This window comes from Poecile atricapillus (assembly GCF_030490865.1).
Source record: "Poecile atricapillus isolate bPoeAtr1 chromosome 32 unlocalized genomic scaffold, bPoeAtr1.hap1 SUPER_32_unloc_2, whole genome shotgun sequence".
Lineage (NCBI taxonomy): Eukaryota > Metazoa > Chordata > Aves > Passeriformes > Paridae > Poecile > Poecile atricapillus.
The window spans coordinates 1-22,748 of record NW_026708982.1 but is presented as its reverse complement, the minus strand read 5'-3'; the positions used below and the strand labels follow the sequence as shown (position 1 = coordinate 22,748).

The following is a 22,748-nucleotide window of genomic DNA, read 5'->3' as shown; positions in this document are numbered from 1 at the left end:
CCCTAGGCCCCGCCCCCGGCCCAAGATGGCGGCGGGCCCCGCCGCCGCCGCCGCCCGCGGCCGCTTCCCCGCCCGGCCCCCGCCGTGGCCTCGGGTTCCGCCCGGTTCTCCCCGCGCCCGGACCCCGCTGCGGGGCCCGCCGGGTCCTTCCCGGCCCGATCCAGCGCTCCGGGCTCTCGTGGCCATCGGCCGCGGCCTCCGGCGCCTGCGGGCGCTGCTCGGGGAGCGCCAAAGGCCCGCCCGGCCGGTGAGGGGGGAGCGGCGGCGGGAAAATGCTGAGGGGGGAGCGGGGGGGGGAAGGGGGGAACTGAGGGGTCCTGAGGGGATCTGGGGAAATTTGAGGGGATTTGGGGGTTCCTGAGGGGATTTGGGGGAATTTGAGGAGATTTGGGTGGTTCTGAGGGGATTTGGGGGGTCCTGAGGGGATTTGAGGGGTTCTGAGGGGATTTGGGAGATTCTGAGGGGATTTTAGGGGGTCCTTGGGGGGTTTGGGGAGTTCTGAGGGGATTTGAGGGTTTCGTGAGGGGATTTGAGGGGTCCTGATGGATCTTGAGGTGGTTTGGGGGGTTCTGAGGGGATTTGGGGGTCCTGAGGGGATTTGAGGGTTTCGTGAGGGGATTTGAGGGGTCCTGAGGGATCTTGAGGGGGTTTGGGAGGTTATGAGGGGATTTTGGGGAATTTGAGGGGTTCCTGAGGGGGTTTGGGGGGTCCTGAGGGGATTTGGGGTTTTCTGAGGGGATTTGGGGGGTCCTGAGGGGATTTGAGGGTTTCGTGAGGGGATTTGAGGGGTCCTGATGGATCTTGAGGGGGTTTGGGAGGTTCTGAGGGGATTTTGGGGAATTTGAGGGGTTCCTGAGGGGGTTTGGGGGATTCTGAGGGGATTTGGGGGGTCCTGAGGGGGTTTGGGGTTTTCTGAGGGGATTTGAGGGGTTCTGAGGGGATTTTGGGGGGTCCTGAGGGGATTTGGGGGAATTTGAGGGGATTTGGGGGGTCCTGAGGGGATTTGAGGGGTCCTGATGGATCTTGAGGGGGTTTGGGAGGTTATGAGGGGATTTGGGGGGTCCTGAGGGGATTTGGGGGATTCTGAGGGGATTTGGGGGGTCCTGAGGGGATCTGGGGGGTCCTGAGGGGATTTGGGGGTCCTGAGGGGATTTGGGAGATTCTGAGGGGATTTTAGGGGGTCCTTGGGGGGTTTGGGGGGTTCTGAGGGGATTTGAGGGGTTCGTGAGGGGATTTGAGGGGTTCTGAGGGGATTTGGGAGATTCTGAGGGGATTTTGGGGGGTCCTTGGGGGGTTTGGGGGGTTCTGAGGGGATTTGGGGGATTCTGAGGGGATTTGGGGGGTCCTGAGGGGATCTGGGATAATTTGGAGGGTTCGAGAGGGGATTTGAGGGGATTTGAGGGGTTCCTGAGGGGATTTGGGAGATTCTGAGGGGATTTTAGGGGGTCCTTGGGGGGTTTGGGGGGCTCTGAGGGGATTTGGGGGGTCCTGAGGGGATTTGGGGGAATCCTGAGGGGTCCTGAGGGGATTTGGGGTTTTCTGAGGGGATTTGGGGTTTTCTGAGGGGATTTGGGGGGTTCTGAGGGGATTTGAGAGTTTCGTGAGGGGATTTGAGGGGTCCTGATGGATCTTGAGGGGGTTTTGGAGGTTATGAGGGGATTTTGGGGAATTTGAGGGGTTCCTGAGGGGATTTGGGAGATTCTGAGGGGATTTTGGGGGGTCCTTGGGGGGTTTGGGGGGTTCATGGGGGGATTTGGGGGATCCTCAGGGGTTTTGGGGGATTCTGAGGGGGTTTGGGGGTCCTGAGGGGATTTGAGGGGTTCGTGAGGGGGTTTGGGGGGTTCTGAGGGGATTTGGGAGATTCTGAGGGGATTTTGGGGGGCCCTTGGGGGGTTTGGGGAGTTCTGAGGGGATTTGGGGGGTCCTGAGGGGATTTGGGGGAATTTGAGGGAGGATTTGAGGGGTCCTGAGGGGTTTTGGGGGGGTCCTGAGGGGATTTGTGGGGTTCATGGGGGGATTTGGGGGATCCTCAGGGGTTTTGGGGGATTCTGAGGGGGTTTGAGGGTCCTGAGGGGGATTTGAGAGGGTTTGGGGGGGATTTGAGGCGTTCCCTGAGGGGGTTTTAGGGATTTTGAGGTGGTTTCGGGGGTTCTGAGCGGATTTGGGGGATTCTGAGGGGATTTGGGGGGGGCCTGAGGGGATTTTGGGGGAATTTGAGGGGATCTGGGGGGTCCTGAGGGGGTTTTGGGGGTTCGTGAGGGGATTTGAGGGGTTCTGAGGGGATTTGGGGGGTCCTGAGGAGATTTGGGGGAATTTGAGGGGATTTTAGGGGGTCCTTTGGGGGTTTGGGGTGTCCTGAGCGGATTTGGGGGGTCCTGAGAGGGATTTGAGGGGATTTGAGGATTCCTGAGGGGTTTTGGGGGGTCCTGAGAGGGTTTGGGAGGTTCTGAGGGGATTTTGGGGAATTTGAGAGGGATTTGGGGGGTCCTGAGAGGGATTTGAGGGGATTTAGGGGGTCCTGAGGGGATTTGGGGGGTCCTGAGGGGGTTTGGGGGGTCCTGAGGGGATTTGGGGGAATTTGAGGGGATTTTGGGGCTCCTGAGAGGGTTTGAGGGGTCCTGAGAGGGATTTGAGGAGTTTCTGAGGGGATTTTGGGCAATTTCAGAAGTTTCTCAGGAGATTTTTGGTGAATTTGAGGGAATTTGAGGGGGTTTGGGAGGTTCTGAGTGGATTTGGGGGGGTCCTGAGGGAATTTGGGGAATTTAAATGGGTTTTTGGGGTTCTGAGGGGGATTTGGGAGGTTCTGAGGGGATTTGGGGGGTCCTGAGGGGATTTGAGGGGTTCCTGAGAGGATTTTGGGGAATTTCAGGGGTTCCTGAGAGGATTTTGGGGAATTTCAGGGGTTCCTGAGAGGATTTTGGGGAATTTCAGGGGTTCCTGAGGAGGTTTCGGGGGATTTCAAGGATTCCTGAGGGAATTTTTGGGGTCCTGAGGGGATTTGAGGGAATTTGAGGGGATTTTCAGGGTCCTGAGGGGGATTTGGGGAGGATTTTCAGGGTCCTGAGTGGATTTTGGGGGGCTCTGAGGGAATTTTGGTGAATTTCGAGGGTCCTGAGTGAATTTTGAGGGAGATTTTGGGGTCCTGAGGGAGTTTGGAGTCTCCTGAGTGGATTTTGGGGAGATTTAAGAGAATTTAGGGGTGATTTTAGAGATTTTAGATTGGTTTTGAGGGTCCTGAGGGGGTTTTTGGGGTAGAAATTTTGGTTTTTTGGGCAAATTTTAAAATTTAAAGTGAAGGGAAAGGGGTGTGGCCACAAAAGGGGGCGTGGCCACAGAAAAGGGGGCGTGGCCATTTCTGACCCCTCCCCCCTCACAGGAGGAGTTTCGGGGGTTCCTCCCTGAGGAGCTGGAGATGCCCCTCCCCCCACGGCGCTCCCGAAGAGGTCAGTGACCCCCAAAATCCCCCAAAATCACCCAAAATCACCCCAAAATCACTTAAAATCACCCCAAAATCCCCCAAAATCACCTGAAATCACCCCAAAATCCCCCCAAATCTTCTAAAATCCCCCAAAATCACCTAAAATCACCCCAAAATCACCGCAAAATCTTCTAAAATTCCTAAAAATCACCAAAAATCCTCCAAAATTCCCCAAAGTTACCCCAAAATCCCTCAAAATTCCCCCAGATCAACTCAAGTTCCCCCAAAATCACCCAAAATCTCCCCAAAATCACCTAAAATTCCCTAAAATCCTCAGAAATTCCCCCAAAATGCTTCCAAATCTCCCAAAATTCCCCCAGATCCTCCCAAACAAATCCAAAACTCCCCCAAAATCCCCTAAAATTGCTCAAAATTCCCCCAAAATTCCCCCAGAATCCCCCAAAATTCTTCAAAATCCCCAAAAATTTCCCAAAATCTCCCAAAATTCCCCCAAAATCCCCAAAAATTCCCAAAATCTCCCAAAATTCCCCCCAAATTCCCCCAAAATTCTCAGAACTCGCCCAAATTTCTCAAAATTTTTCAAAATTCCCCCAAAATCCCCAAAAATTTCCCAAAATCTCCCCAAATTCCCCCAAATCCCCCAAAATTCCTCCAAATCCCCGAAAATCCCCCAAAATTTCCCAGAATTTCCCAGAATCTCCCAAAATTCTCTGGAAATTTCCCCAAATTCCCCAAAATCAACTCAAAGTCCCCCAAAATCCCCCAAAATTCTCTCAAATCCCCCAGATTTCCCAAAATTCCCCCAAATCCGTCAGAATTTCCCAAAATCTCCCAAAATTCCCCCAAAATCCCCGAAAATTCCCAAAATCTCCCAGAATTCCCCCAAAATTTCCTGGAATTCCCCCCAAATTTCCCAGAACTCCCCAAAATCTCCCAAAATTCCCCAAAATCCACCAAAAGTCGCCCCAAAATTTCCCCAAATCCCCCAAAATTCCCCAAAATTTCCCCAAATCTCCCAAAATTCCCCCAAAATCCCCCAAAATCCCCCAAAATTCCCTCAAATCCCCCAAATTTCTCAGAACTCCCACAAACTTCCAAAAATTTCCCCAAATTTCCCAAAATTCCCCAAAATTCCTCCAAATTCCCCCAAATTTCCCAAGATCTCCCAAAACTCCCCCAAAATCCCCAAAAATTTCTCAAAATCCCCCAAAATCCCCCAAAATTCCCCCAAATTCCCCAAAATCTTCCAAAATTCCCCAAAATTCCCCCAAAATCCCCCAAAATTTCCCAAAATCTCCCAAAATTCCCCCAAATTTCTCAGAACTCGCCCAAATTTCTCAAAATTTCCCAAAATTCCCCCAAAATCCCCAAAAATTTCCCAAAATTTCCCCAAATCCCCCAAAATTCCCCAAAATTCCCCGGAATTTCTCAGAACTCCCCCAAACGTCCCAAAATTTCCCAAAATCCCCCAAAATTCCCCCAAAATCCCCCAAAATTCCCCCAAAATCCCCAAAAATTCCCAAAATCTCCCAAAATCCCCCAAAATCCCCCAAAATTCCCAAAAATCCCCCAAAATTCCCCCAAAATTCCCCCAAAATCCCCAAAAATTTCCCCAAATCCCCCAAAATTTCCCAAATTTCCCCCGGAATTCCCCCCCTGACCCCTCCTCTCCCCTCCCCCCACAGGTTCCCGGCTCCCCCCCGGCTCCTCCCCCTCCCCCCCTCGCGCGGGGGGCGTGGCCTCATCATCATCATCATCATCATCGCCCCGCCCCCCTCGGCTGAAGCTCCGCCCCCTTCGCTTCCGGGGCGGGGTTTGGAGCAGGGGGCGTGGCCGGGGGGGTGGGCGGGGCTCCAGGCAGGTCGTGATGCCATTGGTCAGCTCCCGCTCGGCTCGGCCAATCAGGCGCCCCCGTCGCTTCTCGGACACGCCCACACCGGAAGTGACGCCCGGGGATCCCCGGGAGGGGGTGGGGAATCCCCGGGAAACCCCCAGGGGTGCTGGGGACACTCCCAGTGCTCCCAGTAACCCCAAAACCCCTCCCAGTAACCCCAAAATCCCTCCCAGTGCTCCCAGTAACCCCCAGACCCTTCCCAGTAATGCCCAGGGCCCTCCCAGTAACCCCAAAACTCCTCCCAGTAACCCCAAATCTCCTCCCAGTAACCCCCAGATCCCTCCCAGTGCTCCCAGTAACCCCCAGACCCTTCCCAGTAACGCCCAGGGCCCTCCCAGTAACCCCAAATCTCCTCCCAGTAACCCCAAAACCCCTCCCAGTAACCCCAAAGCTCCTCCCAGTAACCCGAGTTCCCCTCCCAGTGCTCCCAGTAACGCCCAGGGCCCTCCCAGTAACCCCAAAGCCCCTCCCAGTAATCTCAAGATTTCTCCCAGTAACCTCAAGACCCCTCCCAGTGCTCCCAGTAACCCCCAGACCCCTCCCAGTATCCCCAGTTCCCCTCCCAGTAATCCCCAGACCCTTCCCAGTAACCCCAAAGCTCCTCCCAGTAACCCCCAGACTCCTCCCAGTAACCTCAGGATCCCTCCCAGTGCTCCCAGTAACCCCAAAATCCTTCTCAGTAACCCCCAGACCCTTCCCAGTAACCCCAAAGCTCCTCCCAGTAACACCCAGGGCCCTCCCAGTGCTCCCAGTAACCCCAAAATCCTTCCCAGTAACCCCCAGACCCCTGCCAGTATCCCCAAGACCTCTCCCAGTGCTCCCAGTAACCCCCAGACCCCTCCCAGTAACCCCCAGGGCCCTCCCAGTAACCCCAAAACCCTTCCCAGTAACCCCCAGGCCCCTCCCAGTGCTCCCAGTGCCCCTCCCAGCGCCCCTTTGACCACGCCCACCGCCCCCGAGGCCCCTCCCAGTGCTCCCAGTATCCCCCAGGCCCCTCCCAGTATCCCCCAGTCCCCTCCCAGTGCTCCCAGTATCCCCCAGTCCCCTCCCAGTCTCCCCTCCCCCCGCCGCGCCATCCTGCGGGCTCCCACCTTCCGCTGGGCGGGGGGCGGTGACGTCATCGGGGTGGGCGGTGACGTCATCAGGGTGGGCGGTGACGTCATCAGGGTAGGCGGGGAGCTCCTCAGGCCGGCCCGCGTCGTCCTGGGCCGCGCCGGTGACGTCATCGCCGGGGCGCGCCGTGACGTCATCGCCGGGGCGCGCCGTGACGTCATCGCCGGGGCGTGCCGTGACGTCATCGATCCGCGACGTGACGTCATCAAACCGACCTGTGACGTCATCAAACCACCACGTGACGTCATCGAGGCCTCCTCCTCCCGTGACGTCATCAAGCCTTCAAGTGACGTCATCGAGCCTTCCTGTGACGTCATCAAGCCGCCCTGTGACGTCATCAAACTGCCACGTGACGTCATCAAACCGCCGCGTGACATCATCGAGCCACTCTGTGACGTCATCGAGTCCTCCCGTGATGTCATCAAGCCGACCTGTGATGTCATTGAGCCTCCCTGTGACGTCATCAAGCCGCCCTGTGACGTCATCGAGTCCTCCCGTGATGTCATCAAGCCGACCTGTGATGTCGCTGGCTCTTCCCGTGATGTCATCGAGTTACCCTGTGATGTCATCAAGCCTTCCTGTGATGCCATTGGACCTTCCTGTGACGTCATCAAGCCTTCCGGTGATGTCATCAAGCCCTCCCGTGACGTCATCGAGCCCTCCCATGATGTCATTGAATCCTCCTGTGATGTCATCAAACCGACCCGTGACGTCATCAGACCATCCTGTGACGTCACCGAGAGCTCCACTGGCGTCGGACCGGCCTGTGACGTCATCAAACCTTCCTGTGACGTCATCAAACCTTCCTGTGACGTCATCAAACCTTCCTGTGACGTCATCAAACCTTCCTGCGACGTCATCAAACCTTCCTGTGACGTCATCAAACCTTCCTGTGACGTCATCAAACCTTCCTGCGACGTCATCAAACCTTCCTGTGACGTCATCAAACCTTCCCGTGACGTCACCGAGAGCTCCCGTGACGTCACGGGGGGCGGCGGCGACGCCCTCAACGGGACCTGTGACGTCATCGGGCGCCGCGCTGACGTCACCGGTCCCGGCCCCGCCCCTTTGGGCGACCCCCGGGTGACGCTGAGGCTCCTCCAGGTGACCTTGGCTGACCCCGGGGTGACCCCGCCAGGCCCCGCCCACTTCCGGCCCCGCCCCCTCCTGCTCCGCGCCCCCCTCTTCACCCCCGGCCCCGCCCACCTGCGCCTCTACCAATCGCTGAGCTCGCTGCCCGCCGGAAGTCCCGCCCTCCCACTTCCGGTGCAAGCCACGCCCACTTCCGGTCTCAACCATTTGGCTCTCCCCGCTCACTTCCGGGTTGGCGCCGGAAGTGATGTCACGGCGACCGGAAGTGATGTCACGGCGACCGGAAGTGATGTCGCGGCGACAGGAAGTGCAGGCGGGGAGCGGGGAGAGGCGGCGGCGGGGGGAAGTGACGTCACGGCGGGGGTTGATGACGTCACGGCGGGGTTTGATGACGTCACGGGGAGGGTGTTTGATCTCCTGAGCCGGGCCCGGCTGCAGCTGGGGAGGATCGACCGCAGGCAGAGGGTGAGGAAGAGGAGGAGGAGGAAATTCCGGAACGTTCCGGGGAATTCCGGGGAAATTCGGGGAATTTTGGGGGATTTTGGGGAAATTTTGGAGTTTTTTGGGAATTTGGGGATTTTGGGGGATTTTGGTGAAATTTTGGGGAATTTTGGGGGATTTTGAGGATTTTAGGGGGGATTTTGGGGGATTTTGAGGGAATTTTGTGGGAATTTTTGGAGAATTTTGGGGAATTTTGGGGAATTTTGGGTGATTTTGGGCGATTTTGGGGGATTTTGTGGGAATTTTGTGGGAATTTTTAGAGGTTTTTGGGGAATTTTGGGAATTTGGGGGGATTTTATGGGAATTTGGGAAAATTCGGGGAATTTCAGGGAATTTTGGATGGAATTTTGGGGGATTTTGAGGAAATTTTGGGGAATTTTGGGGAATTTTGGGGGATTTTGAGGAAATTTGGGGAAAATTTGGGGAATTTCAGGGAAAATTCGGGGAATTTCAGGGAATTTCAGGGAATTTTGGATGAAATTTTGGGGGATTTTGGGGAATTTTGGGGAATTTCAGGGAATTTTGGGAAAATTCGGGGAATTTCAGGGAATTTTGGATGGGATTTTGGGGAAATTTGGGGGATTTTGGGGAAATTTTGGGGGATTTCAGGGAATTTTGGGAAAATTCAGGGAATTTCAGGGAATTTTGGGGGATTTTGGATGAAATTTTGGGGAATTTTGGGGAATTTCAAAGAATTTTGAGAAAATTCAGGGAATTTCAGGGAATTTCGGGAAAATTCAGAAAAATTTGGAAAAATTCGAGGAATTTCAGGAAAATTTGGGGAATTTCAGGGGAATTTCAGGGAATTTTGGGAAAATTCGGGGAATTTTGAGGAATTTTGGGGGATTTTGAGGGAATTTGTGGGAATTTTGGGGATTGGGGGAGAATTTTGTGGGAATTTTGGGGAAATTTTGGGGAATTTTGGGGGATTTTGAGGGAATTTTGTGGGAATTTTTGAAGTTTTTTGGGAATTTTGGGAATTGGGGGAGAATTTTGGGAATTGGGGGAGAATTTTATGGGAATTTGGGGGATTTTGGGGAATTTTGGGGAGTTTTGAGGATTTTAGGGGGGATTTGGAGAAGATTTTGTGGGAATTTTGGGAATTCTGTGGGATTTTTGTGGGAATTTCGGGAATTTTGGGAGGGATTTTGGGGGAATTTTGGGAATTTCCAGGAATTTTGTGCAAATTTTGGGAATTTCAGGGAATTTCTTGGGAATTTTTGGGAATTTTGTGGGAATTCTGGAATTTCTGGGGATTTTGTGGGAATTTTGTGAATTCAGGGAGGGTTTGGGGGGAATTTCTGGGATTTGGGGGGAATTTTGTGGGAATTTTGTGGATTTTGTGGGAATTTTGGGAATTTTGTGGGAATTTTGGGATTTTTTCTGTGATTTTTCTGGGAATTTTGTGACTTTCCCCGGATTTGAGGGAATTTTAACCAAATTTATGGATTTGGGGGGTGGAAATTTGAGGAATTTTGGGCAATTTTGGGGATTTTTGGGTCCTTCCAGGTGGGGTCGGAGGAGCCTGAGGAGCCCCCGGAGGAACCTGGAGAGCCCAGGTGAGAAATTTGGGAAAATTTGGGAAATTTTGGGCAAAATTGGGAAAATTCAGGGCAAATTTGGGCAAATTTGGGGCAAATTTGGGGAATTTGGGGCAATTTTGATGAATTTGGGAGGAATTTGAGTCAAATTTTGGTGAAAATTTGGGGAATTTTGGGTGGAAAATTGAGGAATTTTATGGGAATTTTTAGGGGAATTTTGGGAATTTTGGGGGGAATTTTTGGGAATTTTGGGGGTGGATTTTGGGAATTTTGGGGGTGGATTTTGGGGGACTTTTTTTGGGATTTTGGGGGATTTTTTGGGGGTTTTTTTGGGCTTTTTTTGGGGGGGTTCTGAGGCTTTTTTGGGTCCCCCGAAATTCCCAGGGGTCCCCCAGGATCAAACACGTCTGCAGGAGAGCCCCGCCCCCGAGCAGGCCACGCCCCCGGAAGGTGAGACCCCCAAAATCATCCCCAAAATCACCCCAAAATCACCCGAAAATCACCCCAAAATCACCCAAAATCACCCAAAATCGCCCAAAATCCCCCCAAAATCCCCCAAAATCACCCCAAAATCCCCCCAAATTCCCCAAAATCCCCCAAAATTCCCCCAAAATTTTCCCCAAAATCCCCAAAATTCCCCCAAAATCCCTCAAAATCACCCCAAATCACCAAAATCCCCCAAAATCCCTCAAATTTTCTCCCAAAATCCCCAAATTTCCCCAAAAATCCCCCCAAAATCCCTCCAAAATCCCCAAAATCCCCCCAAATTTCCCAAAATCACCCAAAATCGCCAAAATTTTCCCCCAAATCCCCCCAAACCCCCCCAAAATCCCCCAAATCCCAAAATCCCCCAAATTTCCCCCAAATTTTCCCCAAAATCCACCGAAATCACCCCAAAAATCTCCCAAATTCCCCAAATTTCCCCCCAAAATCCCCCAAAATCCCCCCAAAATCCCCCAAAAATCCCCCCAAAACCCCCCCAAATCCCCCCAAAATCCCCCAAAATTCCCTCAAAATCCCCCAAAATTCTCCAAAATCCCCACAAATCCCCCCAAAATCCCCCCAAAATCCCCAAAATCCCCCCAAATTCCCGAAAATCCCCCAAATTTCCCCCAAAAATTCCCAAGTCCCCCCCAAAATCCCCCCCAAATCCCCCCCAAATCCCCCAAAATCCCCCCAAATTTCCCCAAATTTCCCCAAAATCCCCCAAAATCCCCCAAATTTCCCCCAAAAATTCCCAAAATCCCCCAAATCCCCCCCAAATTCCCCAAAATCCCTCAAAATCACCCCAAAATCCCCCAAATTCCCCCAAATTCCCCCAAATTCCCCAGAATTCCCCCAAAATTCCCGAAATTTCCCCCAAATTTTCCCAAAAATCCCCCGAAAACCCCCCCAAAAATTCCCAAATTCCCAAAATCCCCCAAATTTTCTCCCCAAATCCCCCCAAATTTTCCCCAAAACCCCCCAAAATCCCCCAAAATCCCCCAAATTTCCCCCTAATTTCCCTCAAAATCATCTCAAAATCCCCCAAATTCCCCAAAATCCCCCAAATTTCCCAAAATCCCCAAATCCCCCCAAATTTAACCCCCCCCTCCTCTCTCTCTCCCCTCCCCCAGCCTCCACCCCCCCCCCCCACCGACCCCAAACGGCCCCGCCCGGGCCCCTCCCCCCACCCCCCCTCCCCCTCCCCCCACCCCCTCCCCCTCCCCCCTCCCCTCCCCCACCCCGCCCCCCGCCGCGGGGGTTCCCGGGGGGGTTCCCGGGGGGGTTCCCGGGGCTCGCGGGTGCCGGCGCTGCCGCGGCTGCCGACGCGCCCAGGACTGCGGCCACTGCCCCAACTGCCGCGACAAGCCCAAGTTCGGGGGGGCCCAACACCAAGAAGCAGTGCTGCGTGTGAGTCCCGTCGCGATATGTCGCGATATGGCGCGATAGAGGGGGGATATCACGATATCGGGGGGATTTATCGCGATATCGGGGGGATTTGTCGCGCTATCGGGGGGTTATTGGGGAGATATCGGGGGGATATCGCGATATAGAGGGAATATCAGGGAGATATCGCCATAGCAGGGGGATATTGGGGAGATATCGCGATATCGGGGGCATTTATCACGATATCGGGGGCATTTATCGCGATATCGGGGGTTATTGGGGGGTATCGGGGGTATCAGGGAATGTTCTGGGCCCAACACCAAGAAGCAGTGCTGCGTGTGAGTCTGGGGCTGTGACGTCGCGATATGTCGCAATATCGGGGGGATTGATCGCGATATTGGGGAGATATCAGGGAGATATCGGGGAGATATCGCGATATCGGGAGGTATCGGGGGGATATTGGGAGATATCGCAATATCAGGGAGATATCTCGATGTCAGGGGCATATCAGGAGATATCACAATATTGGGAGGTATCGGGGAGATATCGGGGAGATATCAGGGAGATGTCGCGATATTGGGGGGATATTGGGGAGATATCGCGATATCGGGGGATTTATCACAATATCGGAGAGATATCAGGGAGATAACACGGTATTGGGGGGATATTTGGGTGATATCGGGGAGATATCGCGATATCAGGGGATATCAGGGAGATATCGCGATATCGAGGGGGATATCGGGGAGATATCGCAATATTGGGGGGGTTTTGGTGTGCTTTCTTGGGAATTTTTTGGGAATTTTTGGGGGTGAATTTTTGGGGGAATTTTTGGAATTTTTGGGGATTTTTTGGGATTTTTTTTTTAATTTTTGGGGAATTTTTTGGGATTTTTTGGAAATTTTTGGGAATTCTTTGGAATTTTTGGGAATTTTTTTTTTAATTTTTGGGGGAATTTTTGGGGATTTTTTGGAATTTTTTTGGGAATTTTTCAGATTTTTTGAGAATTTTTTGGATTTTTTTGGGGAATTTTTTGGAATTTTTTGGAATTTTGGGGAATTTTTGGGGAATTTTTGGGATTTTTTTGGGATCTTTTTGGGGAATTTTTTGGTATATTTGGGAATTTTTGGTGGAATTTTGAGAGAATTTTTGGGAATTTTTTGAGGGAATTTTGGGAATTTTTTTGGGGAATTTTTGGGGAATTTTTGGGAATTTTTGGGAAATTTTTGGGGAATTTTGGGGATTTTTGGGATTTTTTTGGGATCTTTTTGGGGAATTTTTTTGGTATATTTGGGAATTTTTGGTGGAATTTGAGAGAATTTTTGGGAATTTTTTGAGGGAATTTTGGGAATTTTTTGGGGAATTTTTGGGGAATTTTTGGGGGAATTTTTGGGAATTATTGGGATTTTTTTGGGAATTTTTTTGGAATTTTTGGGGGAATTTTGAGAGAATTTTTGGAATTTTTTGAGGGAATTTTGGGAATTTTTTGGGGAATTTTTGGGGAATTTTTGGGGGAATTTTTGGGAATTTCTTTGGAATTTTTTGGGGAATTTTTGGGAATTTTTTGAGAGAATTTTGGGAATTTTTGGGGGAATTTCTTTGGATATTTTTGGGGAATTTTTTGGATTTTTTGAAATTTTTTGGGAATTTTTTGGGATTTTGGGGGAATTTTTTGGAATTTTTGGGAATTTTTTAGGGAATTTTTGGGAATTTTTTGGGATGAATTTTTTTGGGAATTTTTTTGGAATTTTTGGGAATTTTTGGAATTTTGGGAATTCTGGGAAGCCCCTGACTCCTCCTCCCCTCCCCCCCCTCAGGCTCCGGCGCTGCGACAAAATCGAGGCTCGGAAACTGGAACGGCTCGGGAGGAGAGGTGGGAGGGACTGGGATATACTGGGATATACTGGGAGGGACTGGGAGGGGACTGGGATGGACTGGGATGAACTGGGATGAACTGGGATGAACTGGGATGGAATTGGGAGGGACTGGGAGGGACTGGGAGGGAACTGGGATGGACTGGGAGGGGACTGGGATGGAACTGGGAGTTACTGGGAGGGAACTGGGATGGACTGGGAGGGAACTGGGATGAACTGGGAGGGACTGGATGGAACTGGGATAAACTGGGAGGGACTGGAAGGGACTGGGATATACTGGGAGGGGACTGGGAGGGGACTGGGAGGGACTGGGATGGGATTTGGGGTTACTGGTGGTTACTGGTTTATACTGGTTTATACTGGTATGAGGTTTGGCATTACTAGGAGGGATTGGGATAAACTGGGAGAGATTGGGATCAAACTGGGACAGACTGGGAGGGACTGGGATGGGATTGGGATAAACTGGGATGGACTGGGATAAACTGGGATGGGATTTCGGGTACTGGGATGAACTGGGAGGAGATTTGGGGCTACTGGTGGTTACTGGTTTATACTGGTTTGGGGTTTGGCAGTTTCTGGGAGGGGACTGGGATCCAACTGGGATAAACTGGGATGGGATTGGGATCAAACTGGGATGGACTGGGATGAACTGGGATGAACTGGGAGGGACTGGGATCAAACTGGGATGAACTGGGAATGAATTTCAGCTACTGGTCCTTACTGGTTTATACTGGTTTGGGGTTGGGGTTACTGGGATGGATTGGGATCAAACTGGGATGAACTGGGATGAACTGGGAGGGGACTGGATGAACTGGGATGAACTGGGATCAAACTGGGATGAACTGGGATGAACCTGGGAGGAACTGGGATGGACTGGGATGAACTGGGATCAAACTGGGATGAACTGGGATGAACTGGATGGACTGGGAGGGACTGGAGGGAAGTGGGATGAACTGGGATCAAACTGGGATGGACTGGGAGGGAACTGGGAGGGACTGGGATGAACTGGGATCAAACTGGGATGAACTGGGAGGGCATTTCGAGTACTGGCCCTTACTGGTTTATACTGGTTTGGGGTTGGGGTTTACTGGGATGGATTGGGGTCAAACTGGGATGAACTGGGAGGGACTGGGATGAACTGGGATGGACTGGGATGAACTGGGATGAACTGGGAGGGGACTGGGATGAACTGGGACGGACTGGGATAAACTGGGATGGGATTGGGATCAAACTGGGATAGACTGGGATGAACTGGGATCAAACTGGGATGAACTGGGAGGACTGGAGGGACTGGGATGAACTGGGATCAACTGGATGAACTGGGAATGAATTTCAGGTACTGGTTTATACTGGTCCTTACTGGTTTATACTGGTTTGAGCTCCCCTCCCCCCACCCCAAACCCCTCAGGGCCCCTCCCCCTTCAGGTGAGGCCCCTCCCCCCCCAAACCCTCCCCCAAACCCCTCCCCCTCCCCCCGGGCCCCTCCCCTCCCCCCGGGCCCCCTCCCCCCGCCCCTCCCCCTCCCCCCGGGCCCCTCCCCCCGCCCCTCCCCCCTCCGGCCACGCGGGCCCCGCACGGGGAGCGGGCAGGAGGGTCAGGTACGGGTGGGGGAGGGGAACGGGGGGGATTTGGGGGGATTTGGGGGTCCCAGGGGTGGGGGAGGGGATTTGGGGCTGGGGGAGGGGATTTGGGGGGATTTGGGGGGTCCCGGGAGTGGGGGAGGGGATTTGGGGGTCCAGGAGGGGTTGAGGGGTGGGGGAGGGGATTTGAGGGGTCCCATGAGGGATTTGGGGGATTGGGGGGATTTGGGGTGGGGGAGGGGAATTTGGGGGATTTGGGGGGGATTTGGGGGGTCCCAGGGGTGGGGGAGGAGATTTGGGGGGATTTGGGGGATTTTGGGGAAGTCCCGGGAGTGGGGAGGGGATTTGGGGGGGAATTTGGGGTGGGGGAGGGGAATTTGGGGGATTTTGGGGGGTTTTGGGGGGTCCTGGGAGTGGGGGAGGGGATTTGAGGGGTGGGGGAGGGATTTGGGGGTCCCAGGAGGATTTGGAGGAAATTTGGGGGGGTTTAGGGGTGGGGGAGGGGATTTTGGGGGAATTTGGGGGTCCCAAGAGGGATTTGAGGGATGGGGGAGGGGATTTGGGGGGTGGGGAGGGGATTGGGGGAAGTTTGGGGGGAATTTTGGGGACTTTGGGGGGATTTGAGGGTGGGGGAGGGGACTTGGGGAGGATTTGGGGGTCCCGGGAGGGATTGAGGGGTGGGGGAGGGGATTTGAGAGGATTTTGGGGGGAATTTTGGGGATTTTGGGGGGGTCCTGAGAGGAATTTGGAGAATTTGGGGGGTCTCAGGTGACATTGGGAGGTGGGGGAGGGGATTTGAGTGGATTTTGGGGGAATTTTGGGGATTTTGGGGTGAAATTCAGAGAATTTTGGGGGCATTGAAGCCGAATTTTGATGATTTTGGTTGAATTTGGAAAAAAAAAAAAAAAAAAAAAAAAAAAAAAAAAAAAAAAAAAAAAAAAAATTAATAAAAAAAACAATAAAAAAAAAAAAAAAAAAAAAAAAAAAAAAAAAAAAAAAAAATAAAATAAAAAAAAAAAAAAAATATATGAATTCTGATAAAATTTGAATTATTTGGGTTAAATTTCACTGATTTTGGGTTGAATTTGGGTAAATTTTGGTGATTTTTGCCTGAAATTTCAATAATTTCATTTAAATTTGAAACATTTCCACGATTTCTCTCCAATTCCTTCGATTTCAGCCCAAATTCTGCTGATTTTGGCCAAATTTGGTTGATTTTGGTCAATTTTAGATGATTTTGAACAGATTTTGGCTGATTTTGGACCAATTTTCACCAATTTTGGCTGATTTCAGGTGATTTTTAACCCATTTTGACCAATTTTCACTGATTTTGGCCAATTTTCACTGATTTTAACCAATTTTTCCCAATTTTGGGCTGACTTTGGTCGATTTTGGTTGATTTTGAACCAATTTTCACCAATTTTGACAGATTTTGAGTTGATTTTCACAGATTTTCCCCAATTTTCACGGCTTTTGCCCAATTTTGAACTGATTTTAACCAATTTTAACCAATTTTCCCCAATTTTGGGCTGATTTGGGCTGATTTGAACGAATTTTCACCAAATTTTCACCCATTTTTCCTGATTTTGACCGATTTGGGGCCGATTTTTCCCAATTTTGGCTGATTTTGAGCTGATTTTCACCATTTTTGACCAATTTTGTGCTGATTTTCATCATTTTTGACCAATTTTGGGCTGATTTTCACCAGTTTTAATCAATTTTACCCAATTTCCACCAATTTTCCCCTTTTTCAGCCCATTTTTGACCAATTTTGGGCTGATTTTCACCAGTTTTGAGCTGATTTTAACCAATTTTCACCAATTTTTCAGATTTTGGTTTTGATTTTAACCAATTTTAACCAATTTTCACCAATTTTTGGGATTTTGGTCCGATTCTAACCAATTTTCACCAATTTTCACCAATTTTGGGCTGATTTTAACCAATTTTAACCAATTTAACCAATTTTGTGTGATTTGGGCTGATTTTTAACCAATTTCCACCAATTTTCCCCTTTTTTGGTCGATATTTGACCGATTTTGGGCTAATTTTGGTCAATTTTGACCAATTTTGGGCTGATTTTCATCATTTTTGACCAATTTTGGGCTGATTTTCACCAATTTTAACCACTTTTACCCAATTTTCACCAATTTTGGGCTGATTTTTAACCAATTTTCACCAATTTTTCGGATTTTGGTCTGATTTTAACCAATTTTAACCAATTTTGTGTGATTTGGGACTGACTTTTGACCAATTTTCACCAATTTTGGGCTGATTTGGGCTGATTTTTAACCAATTTCACCAATTTTCCCAGATTTTGGCCAATTTTTGACCAATTTTGGGCTGATTTTGGGCTGATTTCTACCCAATTTCCACCAATTTTCCCCTTTTTCAGCCCATTTTTGACCGATTTTGGGCTCATTTTCACCAATTTTAACCAATTTTCTCCAATTTGGGCTGATTTCACCATTTTAACCAATTTTGGGCTGATTTTGGCTGATTTTCACCAATTTTCACCAATTTTGGGCTGATTTGGGCCAATTTTCGCCAATTTTGGGCTGATTTTCACCAATTTTCACCAATTTTCTCCAATTTTGGGCTGATTTTCACATTTTTCACCAATTTCACCAATTTTGGGCTGGTTTTCATCATTTTGACCAATTTTGGGCTGATTTTCACCATTTTTGACCAATTTTGGCTGATTTTCACCATTTTTGACCAATTTTGTGCTGATTTTCACCAATTTTAACCAATTTTTCCCCAATTTTGGGCTGATTTGGGCCGAATTTTAACCAATTTTAACCAATTTTCACCAAATTTTCACCAATTTTGGGCTGATTTTCACCGTTTTCGACCAACTTCTCGCGGATTTTTCCCCATTTTTCCCCCTTTTTAACCAATTCTCCCCTTTTTCCCCCCATTTCTCCCCTCCCCAATTTTTTGGATTTTGGTTTGATTTTAACCAATTTTAACCCAATTTTTGACGGATTTTGGTCTGATTTTCACCATTTTTGACCAATTTTCCCCAATTTTGGGTTGATTTTGACCAATTTTCACCAATTTTCACCAATTTGGGCTGATTTTCACCGTTTTTGACCAATTTTGGCTGATTTGGGCTGATTTTCACCAATTTTAACCAATTTTCACCAAATTTTGACCAATTTTGGGCTGATTTTCACCAATTTTAACCATTTTTGACCGATTTTCGCCAATTTTGGGCTCATTTTCACCAATTTTAACCGATTTTCACCAAAATTTTCACCAATTTTGGGCTGATTTGGGCTGATTTTGGGCTGATCTTCACCAATTTTAACCAATTTTCACCAATTTTGGGCTGATTTGGGCTCATTTTGGGCTGATTTTCACCGTTTTCGACCAACTTCTCGCGGATTTTTCCCATTTTTCCCCATTTTTAACCAATTCTCCCCTTTTCTCCCCCATTTTTCTCCCCATTCCCAGGTCGCCTCCCCCCCCGTTCCTCCCCCTGGGATTCCGGCGACGATTCCGGCGACGATTCCGGCGATTTCGGGGGAGGGGCGGCGCTGGGGGGGGACCGGGGGGACCCCGAGGCCGGGGGTGGGGGAGGGAGGTTCTGGCCCCTCCCCCCGCCGGGGGGTGGGGGGAGGGGGGGAGGGGAAGCCGCCGCCCCTCCCCCACCCCGGCGCTCGCTCCGGCCGCCGCCCCCCCCCCGAGAACCCCCCCAGCCCCGGAGGGGGAGCCCGGGGGGGGGACCCCGATGGTGAGGGGGGGTGGGGGAGGGGCTGGGGGGGGTGGGGGAGGGGCTGGGGGGGGTGGGGGAGGGGAGGGGAGGGGATTTTGGGGAGATTTTGGGGGGAATTTTGGGGATTTTGGGGGGAATTTTGGGGGATTTGGGGGAATTTTGGGGATTTTTGGGAGATTTTTGGGGTCATTTTGGGAGATTTGGGTGGATTTGGGGGAATTTTGGGGGGTTTGGGGTCATTGGGATTTTTGGGGGAATTTTGGGAGATTTTGGGGGGGATTTTTGGGGGGATTTTGGGGATTTTTGGGGGGATTTTGGGGGGATTTTTAGGGTCATTTTGGGAGATTTTTGGGGGGATTTTGGGGATTTTGGGAGATTTTTGGGTGGATTTTGGGGGATTTTGGGGAATTTTGGGGGAATTTCAGGGAATTTGGGGGAGATTTTGGGAGATTTTGGGGAATTTTGGGATTTTTTGGGAGATTTTTGGGGGGAATTTTGGGAGATTTTTGGGGGGATTTTGGGGTTTGGGGTCATTTTGAGGGGATTTTGGGGGGATTTTGGGGAATTTTGGGGATTTTTGGGAGATTTTTTGGATTTTTGGGAGATTTTTGGGGGAATTTTAGGGGGTTTGGGGTCATTTTGAGGGGATTTTGGGGGGATTTTGGGGAATTTTGGGGATTTTTGGGGAATTTTGGGGATTTTTGGGGGATTTTGGGAGATTTGGGGGATTTTGGGGGGATTTTGGGGATTTTTGGGGGGATTTTGGGGGGTTTGGGGATTTTTGGGGGAATTTTGGGGGGATTTGGGGGGATTTGGGGAAATTTGGGGGAGTTTGGGGGAATTTTGGGGGAATTTTGGGGGATTTGAGGATTTTTGGGGAATTTTTGGGGTCATTTTGGGAGTTTTTTGGGGTAATTTTGGGAGATTTGGGGGGATTTGGGGGGTTTGGGGTCATTTTGAGGGGAATTTGGGGGGATTTTGGGGGATTTTTGGGGATTTTTTTGGGAGATTGGGGGGATTTTGGGGGATTTGGGGGAATTTTTGGGGAGATTTGGGGGATTTGGGGAGATTTTGGGGGGATTTTGGGGGGTTTGGGGTCATTGGGAGGATTTTGGGGAAATTTTGGGGCGATTTTGGGATTTTGGGGGAATTTTGGGGGGATTTGGGGAGATTTGAGGGGATTTGCGGGATTTTGGGGTTATTGGGGGAATTCGGGGGAATTTTGGGGATTTTTTGGGGATTTTGGGGATTTTGGGGATTTTGGGGGAATTTGGGGGAATTTGGGGGATTTTGGGAATTTTGGGGGAATTTCAGGGAATTTGGGGAATTTTGGGGGATTTTTGGGGGGATTTTTGGGAGATTTTTGGGTGGATTTTGGGGGATTTTGGGGAATTTTGGGGGAATTTCATGGAATTTGGGGGAGATTTTGGGAGATTTTGGGGAATTTTGGAGATTTTTGGGGGAATTTTGGGGATTTTAGGGATTTTTGGGAGATTTTTGGGGGGATTTTTGGGGGGTTTGGGGATTTTGGGGGAATTTTGGGAGATTTTGGGGGTTTGGGGTCATTTTGAGGGGGATTTTTGGGGATTTTTGGGAGATTTTTGGGTGGATTTTGGGGGGGTTTGGGGATTTTGGGGGGAATTTTGGGGGGATTTGGGGAAGATTTGGGAAAATTCGGGCGAGTTTGGGGTCATTGGGGGGATTTGGGGGAATTTTGGGGAATTTTGGGGAATTTTGGGGGATTTGGGGAATTTTGGGGGGGATTTGGGGGAATTTGGGGAAGATTTGGGAAAATTTGGGGGGTTGGGGTCATTGGGGGATTTTGGTGGAATTTGGGGATTTGGGGGATTTTGGGGGAATTTGGGATTTGGGGTGAATTGGGGTATTGGGGCTAAGGGATTTGGAGAGGATTTTGGGGGGAATTTGGGCAATTTGGGGGGAATTTGGGGGCTTGGGGGAATTTGGGGGATTTGGGGTGGATTTTGGGGGGATTTGGGGGAATTTTGGGGGGATTTTGGGGGAGTTTGGGGGTTTGGGGTCATTTTGGGGTATTTGGGAGATTTTGGGGTGGATTTTGGGGGGATTTGGGGGGGATTTTGGGGTCATTTTAGGGGATTTTGGGGAGGATTTGAGGATTTTGGCGGGGTTTGGGTCATTTGTGGGGATTTTGGGGGCATTTTGGGGAGGATTTGGGGTCATTTTGGGGGGATTTTGAGGGATTTGGGGTCATTTTGGGTCATTTTTGTGGATTTTGGGGTCCCCCCGGTGAACTTTTCCCCTCCCCCACCCTGCAGAGTCGCCCCCCGAGCCTGACCCCGCCCCTTTCCCGAGGCCCCGCCCCCTCCAGCCCCTCCTGCAGCTCCGGGCCCGGAGGAGGCACCTGCAGGTGGGGGAGGGGCAAAAAACGGGGGGGAGGGGCTAAAAACGGGGGGAGGGGCTAAAATTGGGTGGGGGAGGGGCTAAATGGGGAGGGGGAGGAGTTAAAATTGGGGTGGGGGAGGGGCCAAAGTTGGGTGGGGGAGGGGCTGAAATTGGGGTGGGGGAGGGGCTGAAATTGGGGTGGGGGGAGGGGCTGGAATTGGGGTGGGGGGAGGGGCTAAAGTTGGGGTGGGGGAGGGGCTAAAAATTTGGGGGGCGGGGGCTAAAATTGGGTGGGGGAGGGGCTAAAATTGGGTGGGGGGAGGGGCCAAATTGGGGCGGGGCTAAAATTGGGTGGGGGAGGGGCTAAAATTGGGGTGGGGGAGGGGCTAAAATTGGGGGCGGGGCTGAAAATGGGGTGGGGGAGGGGCTAAATGGAGTGGGGAGGGGCTAAAATTGGGGGGAGGGGCCAAATTTGGGTGGGGGAGGGGCTAAAATTGGGGTGGGGGAGGGGCTAAAATTGGGGTGGGGGAGGGGCTAAAATTGGGGTGGGGGAGGGGCTAAAAATTGGGGTGGGGGAGGGGTTAAAATTGGGGTGGGGGAGGGGTTAAAATTGGGTGGGGGAGGGGGCCAAAATTGGGGTGGGGGAGGGGCTAAATGGGGTCGGGGGAGGGGCTAAAATTGGGGTGGGGGAGGGGTTAAATGGGGTGGGGGAGGGGCCAAAAATTGGGTGGGGGAGGGGTTAAAAATTGGGTGGGGGAGGGGCTAAAATGGGGGGAAGGGCTGGAATTGGGGTGGGGGAGGGGCCAAAATGGGGGGGGAGGGGTGAAATGTTGGGGTGGGGGAGGGGTGGAATTGGGGGTGGGGGAGGGGCTCTGACCTCTCCCCTCCCCCTCCCCCCCCTCTCAGGATTGGGGCCCCCCCCGGAGCGTTGGGGACCCCCCCCAGAACGGGTGGGGGGAGGGGGCCGGGCCGGGCGACGGGGGGAGGGGCGGGGACGAGGCTGCGAGTGGATTTCAAGGTGAGGCCCCTCCCCCACCCCCCAAAAAAATATCCCTGAATTGCCCCTCCCCCAACACCCCAAAAATTCCTGAAATTATCCCAAAAAATTCCCAAAAATAATCCCAAAAATTCCCAAAATTATCCCAAAAAATTCCCCCAAAAAATCCCAAAAATTCAAAAAAAATCCCCAAAAATTCCCCAAAAAATTCCCAAAATATCCCAAAAAATGTCCCAAAAAATTACTAAAAAATTCCCCAAAAATTCCCCCCAAAAAACCCTAAAATTCCCAAAAATTCCCAAAAAATTTCCAAAAAAACCCCCAAAATTCCCAAAAAAATTCCAAAAAATGTCCCAAAAAATTCCTAAAAAATTCCCAAAAAATTCCCCAAAAATCCCTAAAAATTCCCAAAAAATTCCCCAAAATTCCAAGAATTCCAAAAAATTCCCCCCAAAAAATCCTAAAAATTCCCAAAAATTCCAAAAAAATTCCAAAAAATGTCCCAAAAAATTCCTAAAAATTCCAAAAAAATTCCCCGAAAAAACCAAAAAAATTCCCAAAATTATCCCAAAAAATCCCCCCCAAAAAACCCCAAAAATTTTCAAAAATTCCCAAAAATATCCCCAAAAAATACCCCCAAAAATTCCCAAAAAATTCGCAAAAATTCACCAAAAACCTCTAAAAATTCCCAAAAATTCCAAAAAAATTCCCAAAAAATTCCCCCCAAAAAACCCAAAAAATTCCTAAAAAATTCCCAAAAAACCCCAAAAAA

General features: G+C 50.7%; 1 protein-coding gene across 1 annotated transcript; it reads left to right on the top strand.

Moving 5' to 3' along the window:
- Nucleotides 1–14: 14 nt before the first annotated feature.
- On the top strand, nt 15–21,004 carry LOC131574001 (uncharacterized; the record flags this gene model as incomplete). Its single annotated transcript, XM_058828359.1, has 9 exons — nt 15–247; nt 3,377–3,443; nt 5,125–5,805; nt 5,932–8,003; nt 9,549–9,598; nt 9,965–10,030; nt 13,264–13,319; nt 18,357–18,473; nt 20,913–21,004. Coding segments are annotated over exons 1-9 (3,423 nt in total), but the record flags the coding sequence as incomplete, so codon positions are not given.
- Nucleotides 21,005–22,748: the final 1,744 nt, after the last annotated feature.